The following is a 24,740-nucleotide window of genomic DNA, read 5'->3' on the forward strand; positions in this document are numbered from 1 at the left end:
AAGCTTGTTAATTGACATTAAGGATGAAGAATCTGTGGGCGACAGTTCCCATCACCTCAGGCCAGAATTGTATCTGGAGGGCAGCAGATTCTCCCTAGGATAGATGAAATGCTACACACCTGCCGTGCTTAGAAGCACTACTGGTGCCCTTCCACTTTAGTAAATGCCTAGAAGACTGATTATGGAAAAGGGGTGGCCCTTCAGGATGATCTTGTTACTACAATTTCCACCATTCCTGACCAGACTTCTGGCTGAGGCTGATGGGAGCTGGTGTCCAAAAATAACCCGAGGTATGTGTCACAGGTTAGCCACTTGATTCAAAACCCAGCATGGGAACTAATTTCGCAGCGCAACACTACTCCAATGAAGGAATATGCCTTCAAGACTTCAGATGCAACTAAATTAGAATAATTCGCTCAAAGAGGAGTTTCAGATACTGGTGAGGTAAAAAGAAAAGAGTTAGGAGAAACAGTTCATATTGGTCTTAGGTGGTTAAAAATGGCAAATTCTACAGCATCACTGATACAGCAAGCATGCAAATGTATAATGAGAATAGAAAAGAAACATCCCAAAAGCCCATTTAGTTCCTTAAATTACATATGGGACACTGTTTCACTGGAGATTCTGTGTTGCAAACCCTCTGGATTTATTTACATTGTTTGTCCTCAGTATCTGGAAATATTTCTGTGCCCTCTAGGGATAGTTTTATATTCATTAGTAACATCAGAACTGCTAAGTCTAGTCTGCAGTGTAGTGAATGTTCAGTTTCAGATTCCACTTTGAGCTGCTAGCTTTGCACATGCACAAGGAGATTTGGGCATGGTGGAAGTTTAAAATGATCGAAACTCCCAGGTGCTTTCTGGAAAGACAGAGACTGTGCCTCAACCACCCTGCTGATCTTATGAACTGGAGTTTCTAGAACAGTTGTTAACAACAAGGGGTGGCTGAAAAAGTACACAGCCTAAGATAAAAGGAATTGGCTTTGAACTTGGAAAACTTGTGAGTCTGCTTCTCCAAATGCTCACAGTCACTCATTTGTTCAAGAGAAGAGGAAGCCATTTTGCTGATCGCCATACTAATAAACTATCTAGTTGCCCAAGACACCACTTAACCAAGTTCTTGTCCTAGAACTGCTATGCTATTCTCACTAGAGATGATGCCAGAATACATAGTCCCAAGCATTGCATTTTGAAATAGGCTGGCTTGGAACAGTTGCTTCAAATGCAAGGTAAGCACTACCTGTTCCACTTACGTGTTTGCCTCCAGCTCCCATCAGGAATCCAGGGCAACCAAGGTGCTAGGTGCTGACAAGAGAGAAACATTCCTCTCTGTGCCAGACCAGCAGCGCCAATGTGAATGGGAATTGGTGGGAGGGGGCAGTCTTGTGTACAAAGGTAGTGTTATGTGGCGGGGGGTTGAAGAATCAGAGTATTGGGAAAAATCTGCTTCATGTACCAAAGTCTCAGATTAAACAAAGATTGGTTTGGAATAAGCCCAGCACCATCTGAGTCTATTTTATTTTAAAAAATTTAAAAGTTGGCTTAGCCAAGCCAATTTAAGGAGAACTGGGGAGGCAAGAGATGCACTCATAAGTACAACTCTGATGTATACAGTGGTGCCTCGCAAGACGAAAAGAATCCGTTCTGTGATTCTCTTCGTCTAGCGGTTTTTTCGTCTTGCGAAGCAAGCCCATTGACGGATTAGCGGATTAGCGCTTTTAGCGGCTTTTAGCGGCTTATCTGCTGATCGGATCAGCTGATAAGCGGCTTAATGGCTTAGAAAAAGGGGGGGGAGGAAAAAAAACCAGCAGGAACTCGCAAGACATTGTCGTCTTGCGAAGCAAGCCCATAGGAAATTCATTTTGCAAAGCACCTCCAAAACGGAAAACTCTTTCGTCTAGCAAGTTTTCCGTCTTGCGAGGCATTCGTCTTGCGGGGCACCACTGTATATTATTTGCTACCCACCAAAAGCAAACATTACATGATGTCTTTGTACAGGTACACAGAAATTATTATAGTTGGGCACATCCATAGAGCAATAAAGTCCATGCAGCAGTTAAAGAAAAAGTCTCGTAGCACCTTAAAAAGCTAACAAATGTATTGTGGCATAGGTTTTCATGGTCTGCTTCATCAGATGCTTGAAGTGTCATCTTAAATTGGCAAGCATATATGCACATTGGGAGAGAGATGTCAGAGGAGGAAGGAACAGTCAGGTTCCATTCCTTTCCCCTTTTTGCATGGGTCTCCTGTCCTCAGACCACTCTGTTTCAAGCATGGTATACAAATGTTTAAAAGAAAAATGTTTATTATGTAGCTTTTTCGTGTGAAAAATGTTTTTAGAAGTAAAATATTTTTGGGGCTTTAAAATAGATAAATAAGAGTGTCTGTAACAAAATAGCTATTATGGGATGGCATAACACAAAACTAGAGAGACAGTCACCCCTGACAACCTTATGCTTACAGTGGGAAGTCAGCTTTGTCCTGGTACCCATTGTGCAGATTTTACACACACACACACACACACACACACACACACACACAGAGAGAGAGAGAGGGAGAGAGAGAGAGAGGGAGAGGGAGAGTGTCTAATAGCAACAGTACCATAAAAAGTATAGAAGGCAACCCCACTACACTATCATTTCACAGAAATAACTTGCTTTTCAGAAGGACTCAATCCTTTTTTCTTTAATGATAGCTGAGAGTTTGGGGCACCTGTCCCAAGACACCAGTTAAAGCCTTCCCAGGCACCAGGCACACCAGACTAGGGACACTTGTCCTAGCAACTCCAAGCAGCTATTACCAGTTGGAAAAAAGAAAAAATGTACAAGGCATCTGACTCAAACTACCTCACAGAACTTCGTTGGAGTGGGTGGGTTCAAAGAAGTAGCTCAACCTGTCTGTACATTAACGCCTGAAGGTGCAAGACCAGATGAGTTTGCTCAAGATACAGACCTCCCAGATTCCTCCAGCACCCCTCGTGTCAGAGGAAAATGATGTGTATAAAGAACTGTGAAGGCTAGCTTGAAAACAAAATAGTTAACACTATTTTACACCGTATCACAGCAATGGTGATAACAAACATCCTGGCACTGACAAGCTAATTGACACATGAATTGCAATAAAACAGTTCAAGCCATACTTCAAGCCATAACTGAATTGCCTCATAAATTGTAATTCAGCACACTAGTTTCCCACTGAAGCTGCTTTGTTTAATTAGGGCCAGTTACAGAGTGTCCTGAGAGGCAGAAAAGTTCTCCCACAGGCTTTTTGCAATTGCCATTTATGATATATTTGTGTCCCTTTGTTGCTTTGCAGAGACAGGCCTGCTGGTTCCATGTAGAATGCAGAAGAGCACACTGGCAGATGTTGGCAGATGTTGCATTGGACAATGAGGGGGTTAATAAACTCCTGGAGTTACGGCTGACAGTATGAGATCCTGTACTAGTGTTGTCTTGGTAGCTCAAGTTTCCCCCCAGGGTCTGCTTCTAACAGGTCTTAGATGGAGGCGTCCACCCAAGGCTTGTGAGAAGGAAGTATCATTGTCCAGATTAAGCTGTAGATTACTGAGGACACATCAGTAGACTCATCCAAAGCTTGCTGTGACATGTTTGTGAGAAATTTGGAAGTTAAAATTGCTTGCATAAACCAGGATTTGGATTCCATATTTGGAGCAGGTGATTCTGGTGAGGTGTCTGGTGATGTTGGAGGAGCTTCAGTTGGTGTAACCGGAGATCATGGGTAAGGTAGCTGAAGGTTGGTTTCCATCAGCTACCTGTGTCTTGAATCCTTGTCCTTCCTGATTTCTAAAATTGGGCAGGGAGGGGATTGTTGGTTGGGCTTCAAGAAGACGTTGGTCCCAGGTCATGGTAGTAATACTACTCCTGAAGAAATTGTGGATAACTATGACGTGACAGGGATTAGATGGTTAGATGCACTATAGTGGTTAGATGCACTATAGCAACGTTAGAGGCGATACTCTCAATGGTATCTTTGTGGGAAATGTTAGTATAACGGGTTGTCATTTCCTTAGGATACTAATATTATCCTGTAGGAAACTTGGGAGTACTGGTCACACACAGTTTTGAGTACATGCATGTGTTCACTTTTCATGGGTGATGTGCATACTTTTCACAGCTAAAAGACAGAAGCCATGATGCAGTATATACCTCTGTGCACAATATCAAGACTTGCCTGAATTTTATTTTTTGTAGAGTATATCTGTGGTGTGCTTAAACTAGTAACACATCTAATCTAGATAAATAGATGTTTGTTATGTTTTCAACTCTGCATTTCATGACATAAAATGTATTCTTTTGCTGAAAAATGGTTTATCTGCTGGTCTCATTCTCAAACAAACATAACCACACAATATTAATCATGTTGGCATGGAAGAAACTAAATGGCAACAGGAGGACAAACAGGAAACATTTAAGAATGGCCATATTAGCAGAGTCAAAGAGATGAACTACTCTTCTCTTTATATAAATTCCGCTTTTTGAAAAGTGGAAAACCTTAACATCCCTTACAAAATATGGTGGAAGATGTTAAAAACAGGATTTAAAAGTATGCCGGGCATGTCCAATACTACCCTAACACACCAGAGTAAAGTAGTTTAAATATAAATTGTACAGATACACACATCAATGCAACTCACTTTCAATGGCCATTTTGTCTAAAGCATCACTAGAACCTTTTGTGCAGTTCAGAATAAAAACAATTTTTTGTCCTCAGGCTTGTGAGCAGCAGTTGCCATGGAAGCAGGTTAATAACAGCTCAGTGATTTGCCCAGAGCTAACGGTGAACCTGGCTGCAGATTTAACACACTCACAAAAGGAGGCCAACTAAAAAAAAAAAAGAGAGGACTGAAAGTATTCTCTGGGGAAGGGTATAAAATGAAAGTGGATGTGTGCACACACACATGCACACACATTTTTTTTAAATAAGGAATACAAATAGAAGAAAAAGAACAAGAACCAACTATGGTGCATAAAGCACTGGGAAAAACTCATGCTTTTCGAGCACGGGCAACCCCTGCACAAAGGGGTGCTGTCAATAGTATAAAACCCATACTTGGAGGTGTAAGACTTGTCAGTGTGGCAGCCCCTGTTCTGTGGGACAGTATCCCTGTTGGAATACAACAGGCAACCATTATTTGTACTTTACAGAAACCACTGAAGACATTTTTTTGTTTCAATAAGCTTTACCAGCTGGGTGTATTGTTTTAGAACCTATCTTTTAAGTTGTTTGTTGTTTTGACTGTTTTCAAAGCTATTTTTAGTTATGCATGTCACCTGCAGATTCATGTGGATTCAAACAATAAATAAAAGTGATCCTGCACTATCGCCACCTACATGCTGTCTTAAAATGACTAGTGCTGTGAGTCTGGTCTCAAACACTATACTGGCACTTAGTAGAGCAGGGTATAAATAAATTGTAATTATTTATCATTGTGTCAACAGAATAAAATGCAGAATGGATTCCCGCATTCACCTACAAATTCACCTATAAATACACACAGCCAAGTATTTATGGAGCATTCTTTACAAAGTGGGCAAAGCAACTCACCCATACTCGCCTTATTACCCAAAGCAACAAATGTTGTTCAGGAGAGGGTGGCTAGCCTGTGACTCTCCAGATACAGCTGCTGGATTGTTTGCAATTTTGGTTGTCTGCTTGAGTGTGTGTTTTCTGTTTGTTTTTGTAATTGTTTGTTTTCTTATTATTATTTGTCTGGATTTAAGTATTATAATATTATGCACCACCCTGGGAACCCTTGGGTCAAAGGGCGGAATGAAAATTCCACAGATATAGAAATGCAACTCTCATAATCCCTGATGGGATGTTGGCTTTTCTGGCTGAAGCCAATGGGAGTTGGAAGTCCAACAGCATTAGGGGGACCAAAAGTTACAGCCATTGGCTGTAAAGAGATTTGCCTTCCCAATTCTCCCAACACAGTTACACGGAGAACTATTTGGATGCTCTAAGCCAGTGTTTCCCAACCACTGTTCCGCGGCACACTAGTGTGCCGCGAAATGTTGCCTGGTGTGCCGCGGGAAAAATTAAAAAATCCGAAAGATTTTTTTTTTTAAAGTCAAATTTTCGATTGGGGCGCCGTCACTAGATGACCCCTGGGGTTCCCTCCCTCCCTCCCGCTCTGCGCCTCCCTCCTCCTCCTCCTCCTCCTCCGGGGAGGCCCTTCCTGGCTCTCGGCCAAGGCTTGGCGGCTGCCACTCACTCGCTCACCCACCCGTCCCTCCATCCCTGCACCCGGCCTCTCCCCCTCCGTCCCCGGCGCGGGGGCTGCCGGGATCCGTAGTCCCCTCGCCCTTGGGCTCCGCGCCCGCGCGGGGTGCGCGAACTACGTTTCCCAGCGTGGCCTGGCGGGCCGGGCGTTTTGTTTGAAGCGCTCTTCTCCCGGCCATGGAATGAGCGCAGCGGCGGCGGCCGGGCGGGCAGGGGCTCTTCCGCGCAGACCCCGCGCAGCCTGCCTGCGCCCCCGCGGAGATCGGGCGGCAGGATGGAGCCCGGGGATCCCCGCGGAGGCGGGGAGGCGGAGGCTGCCCCCCAGGTAGGGCTGCGCCGGGGTTTTTTTATTTTTGCAATGCTGCATCCGCGCCGGAGGGGACGCATCGGACCGTGGGGAGACCCCTTGGCGGGCGTGCAAGGCAATGCATGCGTGCAGGCGTTGCATGGAGTGCAGTGCAATGCAATGGCAACGCGGCGCCCTGCATGCATGCATGCAACTTCCACCGGCGCTCCGGACTTGGCAGGTGAGGGGGGTCCCCAGTGGGCGGCAGAGAGAGCCGGGAGGGCGAAGGGGAGCTGGGGGGGAGCAGCGCTGCTCCCCGAGCCGAGCCTGGGGGGAAACTTCGGCGTCGTTGCGCTGGGTGTTGGAAGCGGAGGCTGGCGGGGCCCCCTCACCTGCAAAACCTGGTCGCCTCTCATATATTTCGTGCATTGCATTCATCGCCCGCTTTCTCCTCCAAGGAGCTCCCGGGGGCGCGCGTGGTTCTCCCCGTGTTATCCTCGCAACAACAGCCCTGCGAGGTGGGTCAGGCGAGTGGCCCAAGGGAGCACCCAGGGATTGTCCTGGCCAGGTGGGGTGATTTGAACCCTGCTCTCTGCCCGGTCTTCGTCCTCATTTAGCCCCCACACGTGCATGACTGTGCATGACTGAGGTTTCCCCCCCTCGTCTTGGCTATGGTGTGAGTCTGTGCTGTTAATTAATGGGGTTCTGCCTTCGGAGAAGATGAGCCAGCCCTCAAGGAGGTGATTATGTAATTTGCTAGCAATTCATGTCCCTCCCGGCGTGACGGTGCGCGCTGACGTCACGGGGCTGTAATGGTGGTGTGCCTCAATATTTTTTTCATGAAACAAGTGTGCCTTTGCCCAAAAAAGGTTGGGAAACACTGCTCTAAGCCACTATGGGTTGATTAGCATGTCAAGAAGAGTTCTAAATACCTCACTCAAGATTGCTGTGCCCACCTCTACTGGGAAAACCTTGAGTTACGCTCTTGACATTTTCCAAATGTGAAAGTGCATTTAACAGATCACTACCACACATCAAAACAATAAATGTACTGCCACACCAGAACAATCACACAATCTATGGTTTTATTTTCATTTATTTTTTAAAGTTTGAAACATTCCTGCAAGTTAAGAAGGTCTTAAAAATTCAAGAGCAAACAAAGCTTAATCTAACCAACAAATGGTTGGCCCTGAATGAATAGAAATACTGAGTTTTGAAGTTCTAACTGGAGAATTCTTGTTTCACAAGCACCAATATAAATCTACAGTTTGTCATATGTGAAATGGTGTGTAGATTCTGTGGAACAGTGTATTAAACTACTGGCAGACCTTCAAACAGCTGGGAAAGGCGCTTTTCTCTAAGTTTAAAGGAGTAGCTAGCCTTGGACTTGCCCTTGCCCCTTATGGAACACTATCTCTAGCCATGTATAAAATGTAATGCTTTAACTAGAAGTCTCTGTATTAAATAAAATAAATACTGTGAGCATGTGAATAAATGCTCTGCAGGAGTTTCAGACTGGAGAAACTTCCAACGTTACAACATGTTGAGGCCTGGCAGGAGGTGGCCTCAGGATGACTGAACCTCTCATTCTTCCCATCCCCTGAATCCCTTGCCTTCAATACACTTGCCAACTCAGCTCTCCAATTTTGTACCCAAGGATTAAGCCCTGTTCCTTCATCATTCCCAAATAATTGGTGCAGAACGGTTTGTGGCAGTATACGCAGAAAGACACTCAGAGGCAAAGGTAAAACAAGCAGTTTGTAAGAGCCATAAAGAACCAGCTGGGCATTCATTATCAGTTTGCTTTAAGCTATTTTTAAAATTGTATTTTTAAATGGCTGCAACCTGCCCTGGGACTTTATGGTGAAGGGCAGATAAGAAACTGGATGCATAACAAATAATAAGCAATATTTTTCTGGTTTTGAGCTATGCTGTCAAACAACTTTGCCAGAAAGGGAGAACATGGGAAGGGCATCCTATATTATGGGCTCACACTGAGTAAGTTTCGAACACTGATCTGGGGTACCAAGTTTGTCCAAGGTGACAAACAAAGGATAATGGTTGGAGAAAAATTAATACAGTACTATACAGTTAAGGTCCTCATGATTAAACTAGCATGATTGATTGCAGGCTGGGGGAAGTTGGAAATCAGAAGTGATTGCACACCATATACCTAAAGAAAATTTGTCCAGAAACACAGGTGCTGCTTACAACAGTGGCCACAGAAGATGACTGCTTCATATTGGTGGACACATACCAATTCATTTAGATTTTCAAGCTTGTTGCAGGCCAAAGTTGTTGCAATTATCAGCTGTACACCTTCAAAACCAGTCATATCCATCTTTCCATTTTGATAGCAGCAATAATGCTTGTCTGCTGTCTCAAATCATGATAATGGGATCCTTCTTACAAACAGTAAAGCAGCAAACACTGAGCTACATGCTTTTCCTATTTAACCTTTTCAGATAAATTTAGTGTGCCATGAAGCTGGCAGCTGATGACAAAGAGGGTTCTATTATAATAAGCTGAGAGAGAGAAGGACCTAGACTGGCCTGTAAAATGGAAGAAGCTGATCTAATGTTTGACATCAACACTGATTCAAGTCTAGCTGGTTTAGATCATCAAAAGTGCTCAAAATACAGCACTTGAGACAACATAAGCAAGAAGAGACCTCTTGATCCATTCGCTTGAGATGAAAGTAGGACAATGTTACCCCTTCTGGGGTGACAAGGCAAAGCTGAATAAGCCCTTCTGTGTTGTGTTTGAAAAGGTTAAATTATTTTGCAACACATGGTACCACAAAACACCAGGAGGAAATTTGCTGCTCAATTATCTTCCAACAAATTTATGTTTTCTGACATAGTCCTTTCAAAAGGAACTTCAAAGCTGCAGGTTTACTGTATTTTAAAGAGCTCCCAAACGTTTATCTAAAGAACAGTAAATTCAACAGCATATCCCACTGCTATGGTTAGTTTGATCACCAGGAAATTAAGGATTTTGGGCCCCAAAGCACTGAAAGGTATGGGCCCTAACTCACCACCTGTAACATATGGAAACGATTTGCGAAGCCTCTTGAGCAGTTCTGTCCACACAGCTTGCCTCTCTGTCCTAATCACAATACAGTCACTGGATCCAAACCAAGATCTCACCTCTGTATGGCTTGCTCATTCTATGCCACTCTAACACCATGCCCTGCTCCTCAACCTCCCTCCTCTGCATAGTACCTTCTTGCATACTCAGTGTTTCCTCATTAAACATGTTCCCCTATTTTGCTGCCTTCCTTTCCATTCCTTACAGCCTTTAAAAAAACCAAAAGGGTTGGGATCCCATACCTGGCCAGTCCCACCCAAATTCCCATAACTTTCTCTCTTCCTCTCCATACACATCTCACAAATTCTGTTATTTCTCACCTTTCATGCTCCCCTTCCTCTCCCTGCCCCAATATTCACCCATGCCAGCTTCTAGCCCAATTATCCTCTCCACCATATCCTACAATTCCTGGTGTGCCTCCTATATTGTCCCCTCAGCCACTGTTAACAACTGACCTGTGCCAAACATCGTACCTAGCGCGGGCTACGGCTGTTGCAGCCCTATCTGTACCTTAGGGCAGAAGGGAGATGCATAAATTGGTAGTGAAGCCATTTCATACACTGCCACTTCCAGCACATACATTCAACATGGGTGCTGCTTCCATGGGGCAAAGTAATTGATAGAATAGTTCCATCAGGCATCCAGGTATACTGTGCACAAAAAATATGCGCATTTCTCTCTTTTTAAACTGGGACTGGGTGGGAGAGAAATAGGAATAGTGTGTTGCTATACTGTACATCTATTCAGCCAATATGTTACATTTATTATTGCTAATATTGCTCTGCCATGCTGTTGGCTGGTGCTCTCAGAACAAAGCCACACAGGAATAACATACAGAAAACTCAGTAGCAATCCAGAAATATCACTACTTTGTGGAAAGAGCTTGAGAAATAAGAGAGTTCACTAGTTTCCCCACATTTCCTAACTGCTTCTAGGATCAACTGCTAGAGAAGGAAGAAATAATAATTATTATTATTTTTGTTTTTAAGAAAGGAAAGCAACTCAGAGCATTAGGAAGACATAGGCTAAGTAAACTGAAAAGCCTTGAGCTGAAAATATTACTTTCCTGGGCTATACCGCATCCTTTTGTTCCTCCACATGAAATACTTCTGTAAGGAGAAAATGGAACAAGTTGCCTTAGGTAAGTTTGTGGCTGGTGAGCCCCCCCCCCCCGAAATAGCAGTACTAAGACTTAAGATAGATTTAGATGAGGTGCTGGGCTAATATAAATTCCTTCTTTGTGTGCAATTCTACCATTAAAAGGATTCTGCTACCTAATACTTGCTCCAACATATGCAGCGTCCACACACCAGTGACGCATCTATGTCTGTATGGCCTGGAAGGGAGCTGGTTGAGCAACTGATATGCATGCAGAACACCCCAGGTTTAATCCCTGGCTAAGGCTGGGAAATATTGCTGTTTTCAACCCTGGAGAGCTTCTGCCTCTGGGTATAGACAAGATGAGCTCATAGTCTGACTCAGTTTAAGGCAGCTTCTTCCTGTAGTCCACTGGCATGTAAATTCTGCATGCCTGAGTGCTGGTAGGCACATGGGTTAAGAAGCCCTTTAAAAGATGTGACAGCAGGCAGCCTGGAACCCTGGGTAGGCAGCTGCTGGAAGTGAACAGAACACTTTGTTTAATCAGGCCACATAACCCCAAACAATGATAATACAGTAGAACATCAAACTGGCTTTCAACCCACAGCTCTCAACTTCTTCAAAACACCTAATACTCACAGAATGCATGTCCTTTCAGAACCTGCTCCCACCAAAGAGAAATGCTTGAAATTGTGGGTTATGAAACAACAACAACAATATTGCTTCAAATAGCATCAACACTTGAAGGGTTCAGACAACCAGGAACCACATACCTAAGAAACTGCATGGCACTAGTAACCACATCCAGTCCATCATTAGCACCTCTCAGTCTTGGTTCCCCAGTGTTGCCCTGTCCTCTGTTTTTCTCCCAGTCATCTATTGAAGTTGTCAGCATGTGACAGCAGCCACACCCTGAGAATGACTTCGACTGGCCAGCTAAACCAGGTGAGTGTATCTGATAGGTCTCAAACCCTCAGTGAGTTAGAGACATCCCCTGCATGCAAAGACAAGTTAGGGTGGATTGAGAGGACGAGACCAATAGTAATTCCAGTGGTCAAGAAGGCGGTTGTAGAGGGAAATGAGGAGCAAATGAGGGTTAGGGATTAGAGAGGGGCAGTGGGTGTGGCTTGGGGAAAGTCTCAGGCCAGATAGAGAATCCTGTTTTAAAGTATATCACTAGAAAAGGGAAGCAAAGGGATTGTGGGATTCCTTCTCTCACACATGCTTAGGCATTGTATTTTATCATTATTTGTTGTTGGTTGTGTTTGATGGATAAGTCTGTCCTACCCTACTCCAGCCTTCCTAGCAAAGGACACAGAGACCATTCTAAGATCACAACAGTGTGCATTTCATGACAAAACATCAACACATTATCACAGAAGCCTCTCCTCTACTGAAAGAGTAAGGTGAGTTAGCTCAGGGCTAGCTTCCAATTATATTCATTACAGAAATTACTAATATATGTAAGCAACCACTTTTCTGACTGGGATGCCCAACAGGTTTCAAGTGCTTCCATATTTGTTTTTATTTTAAAAAGCCTATCAGCTCAGTTCACAATACACGCCATGCCAAACCTGTATTAAGCAATAGCATTACTAAAATAATACAAAACATATATCCATTATATAAAAATCTGCAAAGACTCCCCCCCCACACACACTTTCTTTTCTTTTTAAAGGATTTCCAATATATTTGAACAGGAGAATTCACTCAGGGACACTTCACTACATTACTTTTAGAACATGTGAGCGCACTGGGTCTTTTAGGAAAGTCAGACTGAAACATGGGAAGAAATACACCAATCTCTGTCAGTAAGCAAAAACATTCAGAGCAATAAGGTAGAAGATTATCCAGAGGTCAACGCAGATAAATGTGTGTGTATTCCCTTTCACAAGCTACACCTTCAAACTCATTAAGGCACAGATGCGTTTTAAATTACCTTCAAAATAAATCTGTATTTAAAACTGAGGGGTATTTTGCCAACTTTCCTTACTTTGTAAGGATAGCTGACTATTATGTCAGTGTGGAAAAAAATGAAAAATACATTGACATGCGAGCCCTGCGCTCTGTTTCTAATCCATTCAAAAGTTTGTTTTTGAAAGAAGATCAAGGAGAAGATGACTCTGTGATGGAGACAATTTATTTAAGCCTAGCAAGAAACCCATCACATAAAAGAGATTGCTCACATTTGCAACTGAATGTTGAGTCTGAAAGAAAAAAGGAAGGAAATCTTTACAAGCTGAAGAATTTAAGAGACCCTGAATCAACAACTGTGTCAAACATTTTGCAGTCAAGAGCATACATCTAAAACCACTTCAGAGCTCTCTGCATCTGGAATTGGACAGAGCCTGTTCACTGCCTTTGGCTACCATAACATAACATAAAGCAGCTCCTTTGCATAGCTGTCAATGTTTCCCTTTTTAAAAAGGGAAATTCCCTTATTCTGAATAGGATTCCTTGCAAGAAAAGGGAAAAGTTGACAGCTATGGCTCCTTGGAAGTCCATGGACAATAGGCATCAATGAAATACACCGGTTACCAGTGAAAGACTTGGCCTGTATGAAGGGATAATTCATGAAGGGCAGATTCTATACAATCTATGAGTAAAATGTCTACCCTGTTTGCCCAGCCTGGTATAAGTAGAGGTAGAGAGTGCTAGATAGAGTGGGAGCCCTAGCCAATGGGGGAAGAGAAAGGAGCTACTAGTAAGGAGCCCCCAGATGCCCTGCAAAGATCTGCCTACAGTTTCTCCTACCTGGAGCATGCATTGCTCCAGGTATGAAAAGAGGGAGGGCAAGTAGGAAATTTGTGCAACTACCCAACTTTACTAATGGTAGGTGTTATGTACTGAAGTTCTCACCCTGGGCCAGCAGGGGGATACTGTAGATAGTTATGCAAATAAGGGATCGAAAGTGAAGTTCAGTGATTGGATAGTTTTAGAAAATTTTTACAGTTACATGGTACTGGAACTCTATATAAGCAGGCTGACTGAACCCTTCAGCTCAGTTCTGTCCTGGCCTGGGAATGAACAAGAGCTGTTTGAAGAATCGCTGTGTCATCTAATATGTTCACCCACAACTTAACAGTAGGGTTGTCATATTTTTTGGGCAAAAGTTGTTGAATTTTTATTGCAACATCTAAAAAAAAGAGAGAGACGTTGTTGAGCTAATTTTAAGGAAATTTGCCAGAAATCTAGGTTTCCAATATGGGTTTCCATACGTCCAGATTTTCCCAGACATTTAAGCAATTTCCGCCCAGACACTGTTTCTGACTGCCATATTCCAACTATGTCAGGGAAATTCCAGATGTATGGCAGCCCTAACTAATGGGCCTCAACACGATTTCAAAGGCAGATCTAGGGAATCGCCACTGGTTCAGTTGCACTGGGCGTGGAGCTTCTGGAATGCTGCAGCAGGAACCCCAACCATGAAATCCAATGGAAGGCAAGCGGCTGGTGGGTGGGGGCAGATTTTGGCGTTGGGCAGGCACCACTGAAATTTGAGACACCATGGTCCACCACTGATTCTTTGTTATAAGGAAAGCAAAGGGGAGCCAAATTCCAGCATTAGTTACCATCTATCCCTCCTGCAGTGGTTTTATAAAGGTGCAACCCTGCTCCAGAGTATAACACCTACCCAGGGTAAGAACAGTGATTTTTACCAGCTGTTCCTCTCTGGTTCCTTCCTGAAGAGATTTTTTGCCAATTGACAAAATCCTCTTGCATAGGAGATGAGTACCTAGGTTGGGAGAATGCAAAAGACAGGCTGGGACCCTACTTACTGTCAAGGGTTTCTTACCTCCAATTGTTTTAACAACTGTAACAATGGAAAGGCTTGTTGTTTTAATTGGGCTGCTGAAACAAAAAAAGCTTAGTGGAAAACCAGGTGTGCTTTTTTGTGTGAAAAGGCTGAGAATGAGAGCCCCGTTCTAGGTTATGCTGCTCCCTTTGACTATGTAAACACTTGGCTGCTGTTGGTAGATGAAAAGAAAAACAAGTATATCTCACAAAACTGAAGTCTGTCCTCCACAATCTAGGATTTATTTCTTATATCTTTTCAGCTGAGGCAGTGATCTCACATATCTCAAAATGTACCCCAAAGCCACAATCAATAATAAAGCAAGCATTGACTGTGATGGAGCTATTTTTCTAGGCTTAAAAAATCTAGACCATCTGCTTTTTATTACTGATGGAAGAGACAGTTCGCAGATCCGTGTTATTTATCTGCATCTGATTACTGACATCTCAGTACAAAATATCTACTGAACTGTACATCCAGTTGACCAATAGGCTACTGTAGCTTTTAAGCTGCCCAGAAAACAAGACTAAGCACAACAAAACTTCATTAGACGGTCAGTGACACACTGATATTATTTGTCTTCTCGTTTTGCTTTCTCAGATCCAGTTTAAAATTTATCCTTGCTATCTTACTATACATTCTTACTGGTTGCTTAAACTAAGACATTTTCATCCTCCAAGTTAAGGCACTGCTTAGAAATGCTAATAAGTGAGTGAAATAGAAATGCCTTAAATAAAATGAAATAAAAAACACGTTTCATGCCAGCTGTAAAAAAAATGCTTGTAAAATATGAGTGCCATAGCAAATCAGCAGGCAGAGAACTTTATGCATTACTGCTAGAAAGCTTATATTCTGATCTTCAGGCCTGCTTGTTCACTAAGGATGATAAAAGAATCTGGAAGGGGGGAAATTATGAAAGAGCATATGGTGCAAATTAAATATGCAAGTTTGCTTTTAGCAAGGAGGAAGGCCATGGTCAAAAATGCCTTCAGATGAGACATTCAAAACCACTATATATTTTAAATATGGAACCTTTCCCAACCTGGTGCCCTGCAGCTGTTGTTGAAATATGGCTCCTATCGCCTATAATTGTTGGCTATGCTGACTGGGACTTATGGGCATTTGAGCCCAACAATGACAATAGGGAGCAGAGTTAGCGCTGGCTGCTATGAAGGATACCTAACTCACAACCTCTCTACAGAAACTACCAGTCACTGAACCAATGGGAAAACAGCCCAAAGAAACAAGTATGAGTGCAAATTAAGTCTAAGGTGTAAATAAAGTCTAAAGTAGGATATATTACTCTCTTGAGAACCACAGAAGTCAAATGTCTGGACTGCAAAGGATATGTGGAAGACCATTTGACTTCTTGTATATGGGCAGTTTTAAAGATTATTCTGAGCAGCCAGGTAAGTGATGCAAAAGATGTCTTACTCTGAAAAACAGTTCTGAACAAATGCTTTGAAACAGACAACAAAAAAAAACCCTGTCAAGTGAGAATCAGAAAACATCAGCATATATATTTAGGAACATTTTTGCTACAGCTAGGAAAATGACTATTATGGTGCTATCATATTTAAATTCTCCAGTTAAGATATTAGACCCCCAGGCTTTTATTTACCTTGAATCCCCAAAGGACTAACATTGCCTCTCAATGCTGGCACATGATGGTACTGGTGTAGCCTTGAATTCCTGTACATCCATTGGTACCTGCCAATTTCCATTTCTGGTCTGGTGATCACTGCCAATTTTAGGTGGTAAAAAGTCAGTGTCTCCAGCAAAGTTCAGTTTTACTTTAAGTACTTTTATTCAATTCAGATTTACTATAAAGAAAGCAGGAAAGGGAGCAAGAATGCAGAAATTTATGCTGAGATTTCGTAACAGAAACCAGCCACACCCACACACCAATCAGAAGGAGGAGGAGAAATAACTAGCATTAGATTCTAGGGGCTGCAATTATTAGTAGAATTTAGGAAGCCTGCTAGATTCCTCAGATAACATATAAATTCGCATGTTGACATATCAGTAGCATGCAGCACTCTAGAGCAGTCTCCCCCAACCTGGTTCACTCCACACTTTTTGGATAACATCTCCCATCTGCTGGCTGGTTGGGGCTGATAGTAGTTGGAGGGCAAAAGGTTGGGGAAAGCTGTTCTCAAGTCATTTTTATGGCATTTCCACCCTTTATCACATGCATTCCTCTGTTCCCTTCTTAACTGGCAGCGAGCCATTCTATAGCTGATAGATTACAGCAAACTTTTCTATCCTAATTGTGGGAAACCACATTTACTATTTTTAACTTTTCACTAAACCCAGCAGAGCAAGATTATCATTCCCAGATGGAGTGAGGGGGAAAAAATCAAAGCACAATTTCAACTGTTGCAGTATTACACAGTTAGCATCTTGAGAAAACAAGTAGATAAGGCAAAGCTGTAGCATATTGTGCAAAATTGTTCGAGGTTACACTGGCAAGTTCCTTTGATAATTTGATAGCATGCTATTTATTAGAGTAATAGAAATTAGGAATGAAGAAATCTCTCTTTTTCATTCTTCCTGTCTTAAATTCAGTTCTTTACCTTTCTGAATCGGTTTAGAAATTCACCAGCACTTTAGTGCAAATTTCTCCTAATAAACACGTTTTTGTATGCAGTTTTAATATGCACGTTAATGTTAACAATTTCCCCATATATAATGCATATTTGTATGCTATGTTATTTGCAGAAATATATGCATTTTTATGTACGCTTTCCCTAACATGCATTTTTGTACACATTGCAAAATTCAGAAAAGTTATGTTTCAGTTCACATATTTGTTTGAGAGCATGAATTAGGTAGTTTCCCATTTAATGCTAACGAAATCAAATTTCTTCTCTTTCCCTAATAGCAATGAAATCAACAAAAAAATCATGAAATATAAATATTACAAAAAATCTAAATGCTGATTTAGAAGTTACAAAATAATTTATGATTTACAAATTAAGCCAAAGTTTTATGCATTATCTTCATACTCCTTGGAGTTGTCAAACAGTAACTAATAACATGCAGTACTTTATATTCTACTGGGAAGTAACATCTAAGTCTAAGTGCCCAGAACGTTGGGAAGATGCTTTTGATAAACCCCACCAAGGCATTTCATTATCAGGTGTTTTCCATTGTGGAGAGATCAACACAAGATGGATCCTTTCCTCAAATGCACTGTTGTTCTTTAGTATTTGGTTCCATATTCTTAAGACATTAAAAATTTTTTAAGGAGCATGCAACTGGTTTTATGGAGAAATGGGACTCTCTCCAAATGGTATTACTTCTGCACAATGTCTGTTCATTACTATGGGGTTTAAGTGGAAATCCCACTCAAATGAAAAAAGTTGTGAAATCACCAGTGCAGTGTTTATGGAGTATGCTTTAAATATTCTATTCAGGCTTTTCCAAGTCTTCTTGCAAATCAATCTTGAGTTCAGTTTGGTTTTGAGGCAACTAAACTGCTTCAGATTTCCCTGGAGAATAAAAAGCAAATCAACCCGGTTGCTGCTATATAACCACAAAATTAAAAGAAATGTGTGTGGGTTTCAAATGGAAGTGAAATCTTTTGCATCTGCACCCATCTCATAAAGCCAATGCTGATTCTGTAAAGAACCCGAGTCCTTGCAGCAAAAATCTAAGGAGTTTAACCACCATGGACTAAGTTATTTTTGATCCATACACTTTTTATATCTGTCTAAGAAAAAGATCCTCTCTTAGATAGCTAATTATCAACATTTCCTTGAGCATATGTCTATGTTATTCAGCTGTGGCTGTTTCCGCTTAATGCACAATCAGTCTTCTGTCTTTAGGCCCACAATGGACGCCACAGCAGCTGACCATGATCTCAAAGAAGAAAATGGCTGATCATTCGCAGCATTTTTATTTTTTTTGCATATATGGGTTATGCAGTTGTCTCTCTGTGTGAGCTTTGTAAGTATGCTTCTTCAAACTGCTTCCACATTAGAGTCCTTTAGTATTACTGGGGCACTGCTTCTTCACAAATTGCTGGAGGAAGAATCAAAATGGAGGTTCCTCACAGGATTAAAACATAGCACTATGTTAACTAGCATTTCTATCACGCCTGCTCACAAGTAAGTTCCATTCAGCCCTGCCAGCTTTATATATAGTTTATTGCTTACAAGTTCAGCCTCTGTTATTGCTTCCTATTGATCCCAGCTGGGGGTTAGTGAGCAGTTACTCCTTGAATAGCCTCTCTGAATTGCCCTGATGTCAGTTTATGTTCCCACCAAAGGGGACACTTTAATTACTTATTTCCTTTCTCCTTTCATTTTTAATAGGGAAATGTTACTTATTCGTTTCTTGAAGTGAACAGAAACTAACATTCAGAGCATCTATTCAACGGGCAATTACTCATTAAGTCCTTCAGACTGGGATCAACAGGAAGCAATTACACAGGAAGAACCTGAAAAAAGGAAGTGTTTAATTTAAAGGCGCAAAAGCCCTGGAAAAATCTTAATTATGCTTTGTGTATCCACACTTGATAGGCTGGAGCTGCCATTGCATTGTATTGCAGGAAAATTAGTCATAATTTATCAGATTGTGGAGCAGGAGACACAGGAGGAAAACATGGAGAACACTGCAGTGATCTAACAACAACCTGTGTACTCTCTCTCTCTCTCTCTCTCTCACTCACTCACACACACACACACACACACACGGAACGGTCAATCTTTGTTCACTCTTTCTTTTCTTTCTTTCTTTTTTTTTACACAACATCCAGATTACGTTCAAACGTGAGTGAACAGCAGATAATAATCCCAGAGAAAAAGGGCTAACCATGGAAGCAACCTGCAGTTCCTTCCCTTTCTTAAAGACACTTTTATGGCCTGGAGAATTGTAGTTTTTCCTTGAGGAAACTAGTGACCAGTACAGCACAATTAAGAGGCATTACTCTTCTCTAGATGGGATGGGGTAATCTAAAGTGGAAACACGGTGTACTATTACTTAACCACCCTTGTACAGCTTTATTTTAAACAAATGATTTTTAATATGTTCTTGGCCTGTGGCAGGACATAGGGGCAGACCCTTCCATCACTTGCTGAGAAAAGACTCCTGCACCAGAGCAAGAAGATCATACTACGTACGTCCATGAACAGGGGTCATGGAAGAGGAAGAGATGCCATTAACACAAACCTGTGCCCCACAGTCCTAGCCATGCTGGTAGACCAAATTTTGCACCTCTTGGGACCTGTTGCAAGGGCCTCTCTCTCTGTACATAAAGAGTAAATAAATGTCAAGTTTTAACAGCATGCCGCAGAGGGTTATGCTGCAACAGCTAAAGCCTTCCATAAGAATATTACTTACGATTATGTAAGCGTATTGACTTCATTAACATTTCCCTCTGCAAATTATTTGAGCCCCTCTGATCTAAGCAATCTCCTCTTGTATGACTGCTTTTCCAGATACAATCCATGCATGCAGAAAAGCAGCGATGCTTTGGGGAAGCTCAACTCTTATCACCAGGTGATGCCCCAGCATGGCTGAACAGATGGCTGACAGCACCAATCACATGTGATGGAAGGGGTCTGAATCCTTCTCCTGTCCTCCCAAACAGGTGCTTTGCACTGTCAAAGCAGACAAACACCAGCCATCTGTTTGGCAGAAGTGACTTCGAGCATAGAAGCATGTGCAGACCACCACTGCACTCTCTAACGTTTGGCCCGTGTCTTTCTTCAATCACCTCTAGAAGCGTGATCTGTGCATGAATACCCATTTCTACCTATCACCCTTGTTAGATCATGATGATGCCATTTTTACTGTCACCATTTTTGTCATTCCATGGCTCTGTGCCTACCTACATCATTGCAACTAGGTGCAACCTATCAATCATAGGCCCCTCTGACAGGTGCAGAGAAACAATACATGATAAGTTGAAGTTGTAAAGGTAAAGGGACCCCTGACCATTAGGTCCAGTCGTGACCGACTCTGGGGTTGCAGCGCTCATCTTGCTTTACTGGCCGAGGAAGCCGATGTACAGCTTCCGGGTCATGTGGCCAGCATGACTAAGCTGCTTCTGGTGAATCAGAGCAGTGCACGGAAACGCCGTTTACCTTCCCACTGGAGCGGTACCTATTTATCTACTTGCACTTTGACGTGCTTTCAAACTGCTAGGTTGGCAGGAGCAAGGACCGAGCAATGGGAGCTCACCCGGTCGTGGGGATTCGAACCGCCGACCTTCTGATCGGCAAGTCCTAGGCTCTGTGGTTTAACCCACAGCGCCACCCACGTCCCTTAAAGGTAAAGGGACCCCTGACCATAAGTTGAAATTATAGCATCCCTCAAATCAAGAATTCTGTGTGAACCTGAATATGACTGGGGAGGTGTTTATTTCATTGGAGAGGGCAGATCCAGGTATCCATCAATTTGCACACACGGAGCTGTCCATAAAACTAAAATGAAGTGGCATAGCCTTTGCAGGGCATGGGAGCTGTGTTCATCAACGCTCACATGCCTGTGAATAATTGCTAAACCTGGAAGAATTGGTTTTGATTTATTTATTTATTTTGCCATACTTGTACAAATTTATGTAACTAATCCCATTCTCCAAAGATGAGCTTTCACCAAGTTTATTAAACACTGTAAGGATCAGGTAAATTTGCAATTTCTATCCCCGATCTAAACCATAGTTTCTGACATATCTGGCTTCCGTGCTGTCACACAATATGCCACAAATCCTAAGTAAGTATTGAAAGCTTAATAAACCTTAAAATACAAGTAACTTTATATGGTGCCAGTGACCTACAGTAAAATGTAAAACACATAGGAAGCCAACAGTATGACTGGGCATGAACAGTATCCTACCTGTGACTGCTGGTGAGCAGAAGTAGCTGGAGTTAATTCCAACATTGAAACTGATCTCAAATATACACACTTAAAAGTGCTTGTACTATGTAAGCCTACAATTTAGATTCCTGAAAACTCTGATTTTATTTCTTTTTTTCACAACCATTTCAGATTTACCGTATTTTTAATGGCAATGCACCTTCCACTTGAAATCTCTCAGCAATTTCTCACAGGAAGGTCAATAGTCAAATGTTGAAGTCCTTCTAATATGCATGTCTTCTCAGAAGTAAGTACCACTGAGTTCAATGGTGTGTACTCCCAAGGAAGTTATTATGGCACTGCAGCCTAAAAGTGCATTTTGTGTGTTCAGGTTTTTCTTGCTTGCTGTAAAAAACAAGCATCATTTCATACATTACTCAAATATAGCAATTCTTTTGGGATTTGCTTTTTAAATCTACCATAACCTTATAGCCAGTTTGCTCTGGACATCTGCAATAAATCTTGTATGACATGTTTCTACTGTGCTTTACTTATTGGGATAGTATCCCCGCCCCAAATTAATGCAAACATCTTGTCTGTGTTAATATGTATCTGGGTGTATTTCCTCCTTCTCTGCTGATATAAAATGGCATTCATTTTACCCATTTATTCCATCTCAGTAAATCCGCCTATCCCCATCCTCACTTTTTGATTTAATTTAATGCCTGCAAGATAAACCCTGTCATTTACAATAATTTATAAACCTTCAGCTTTAAATGCACTCAATCTGTCTTGCAGCCTGTAAAATATCTGCTCAACATTTCCACGGACAATGTTCATAGCCTATTCCTTTGATATTTGATAATCGGAATAAAGCAGCATATTAACAAGAGTGTCACACAGTTTCACCAATTAAAAGAACAGCAAATGCCACAATGGCTCCTCTCCAGAGAAGCCTTAAGGATACTGCAAATCACACTGTGTAGTTTTTTGGCTAATCTTTTTTCATACAGTTCTAGAGATTTATTGTATAAGACATACTTAGTTCAAAACGTATTTTAATTACACATTCACCAAAAACTAAACGTCAAGGACTCAAGTATTTAAAAACATTTTACAGTACATTAGAATGAAAAATTAGATGCACTATTGCGCCACTTCAGATGTAAACCACCATGGGCATATAACCATCATGTTAATGGCACCCAAGTCCCATTGATTTCAATGACACCTAAATTTGGTCATAACTATAATTTCATGTTGATTTCAATGGGACCAAAGTGTAAGTAACTTGCTCTGGTATCTGATATATTCACTCTGTAAGCTAATCTTTACAGCTATGGATTCCTTTCTATGAGAGTAGGTTATTGCTGTTCAACAATTCAAGAAAAGCATTATTATTTTTTGTAGAAACACTGATGTGCGTTTCTAGAATGTTACAAAAAGGATGATAGGTCAACTGCACTTTTTTTGGAAAATCAATTGCAGAATTCTTATGGGTGTGGACAGAAGAATATTTCACTCAAAATGTACCAACAATTATTTCAATCACCTCAACACTTGAATCTTTATTTGCATACAAGGGGATGTTTAAAATAATCAAAACGATATATTTTAACAGTGACAAGTGTGCGGATATTTCCTTGTTCAATATCTGACATTTCGATAACACACCAACAATTGCTTCATAGAGATGACCAATGAAAAAATATGCCACAATTTAAGACAGGTTTTCTCTTAAATGGACGTAATTACATTTTTTAAAGTCATGTTATTAAGAAAACATTTGCATTCTTTTTAAAAAAATCTAGGGATTCTGATACAGGTTTTAACAGTGTGAAAGGGTTTGTGTATTGAATTTTTTCTCCATATTAAGTTCCCATGGTGTGTCATACACCTGAAAGCAGTACAAAATTCTTATGTGTCTTGTAAATAATACTGCCAAGGGGATTGGAAAAACAACCCACAGTAATATCCATAAAGGTCATTGGGTGTTAAATACTACAAACAAAATCTAAAACACCATCCAAAGAAATTATCCGTATCTAAATTCTATTCTAAAAAATTGAAGAGGAAAAAAACCTGACAGGATTTGAAAGCCTAGTAAAATGCTCACATCCTCTTAATTTCAGTTAGGAATGTCTCCAAAATAGCCATTTAGAAATGTAAATATTTTTTTTTAAAAATAGTAATAATACCCAAAGCATAAATAGTGAGAGTCTGGTCTGAGTTTTAGGTGAGGGGAGCTATTCATATTTTATTTATATTTGTAAACCTAACCCATTCTACAAAGGGGAACATCATAACGTGGGTGATTACTTTCTTTTAAAGACTTTATAAGCCGCACCCTTTACAGACGATCAAGGATAAACGGTATACTTCCAAATAAGTCCATGCAATCTAGCAAACTATCTAAAGTCAGGATACAATAACAAAATCAGAAGTGTCATCTTAAAGGTAGAACGGTTCCGCAAGCTTAGGTGATGTTTAAAGGCACATACATGACACTAGTCCTGAAATGCTTCAGACATGGGCCATGATAAAAAAGACTATGAGCCTAAGGGGACTTTGCGCTTGTGTTTCTTAAACAGCAACACAACACCCATCCCAAGTTGCAGAGCAAACTGCTTCTGGAATACATAAAACTTTCAATGGGGGTTTGCGATATGGCACTGAGATGTATAGATATAGTATAGATATGATAGATAGATAGATTATATCCATCCCATCAAACTGGTGTAAAGGCTAAGCAGTTCTTTAGATGCCACCAATTAACTTTCTTTGCAAGGGTGGTGTGGTGAAGGAAATAATGAATATACACCTTACATGCCATTCCTAAAGTTTCACTTATTTCAAAGACATTCATTCAAGTACAGTTCACTTCTTGGCCTGGAGGTTCACAATTTTCTCTTCCGTTCACTTAACAAAGAGTGCTAATTGTATTTTTTGAAATGCAAAATGAAGCAATATTGAAAAAGGATCTGTACACACTTTGGAGGGCTCATTTTATAAGAAGCACCTTTTAAAAACAACTTTATCCATTGAAACAAAAACAACCTTCTGGGGTGTTTGTCCCCATCATGGGCATGCTAGTGTTTTGATATGTTTTGATTCTTTAGCATTGTCATGTTTCAGGTAGAATATTCAGGCTATTATTTTATACAATGGCTGAACGGTTCACCAAATTTTACTTTATTGAAATTGAAGCTCTTATAGTATTGTATGTTTTAGATGTTCCACTGAGCAACACAATTAAAATTTGCGGAATATGTATCGCATCACTGTACATTTAACTAACAGATTCTTTTCCGGACACTCTAAACCATTAATTTAGAAGTATTCCTTAGCAATTTAGGATGAAATACAAAGAAACCACTAGTAACAATATATATAACAGGTCCTGTAAGTTTTAGAATTTCTCAAA

The 24,740-nt window shown here is 41.2% G+C and overlaps 1 protein-coding gene across 5 annotated transcripts in view; it reads right to left on the reverse strand.

Moving 5' to 3' along the window:
* Positions 1 to 24,740, reverse strand: part of GPM6B (glycoprotein M6B) — a 101,662-nt gene that overhangs the window by 11,752 nt on the left and 65,170 nt on the right. For 3 of the 5 annotated variants that reach the window (XM_081197104.1, XM_081197107.1, XM_081197105.1), the window contains exon 2: positions 16,134 to 16,253. The exons of the other annotated variants lie outside the window; for them this stretch is intronic. In XM_081197104.1, the coding sequence (XP_081053230.1) occupies positions 16,134 to 16,253 (120 nt within the window). The remainder of the gene's footprint in view (positions 1 to 16,133; positions 16,254 to 24,740) is intronic. 5 annotated transcript variants of the gene reach the window in all.

Source organism: Podarcis bocagei, assembly GCF_964188305.1.
Source record: "Podarcis bocagei genome assembly, chromosome: 6".
NCBI lineage: Eukaryota > Metazoa > Chordata > Lepidosauria > Squamata > Lacertidae > Podarcis > Podarcis bocagei.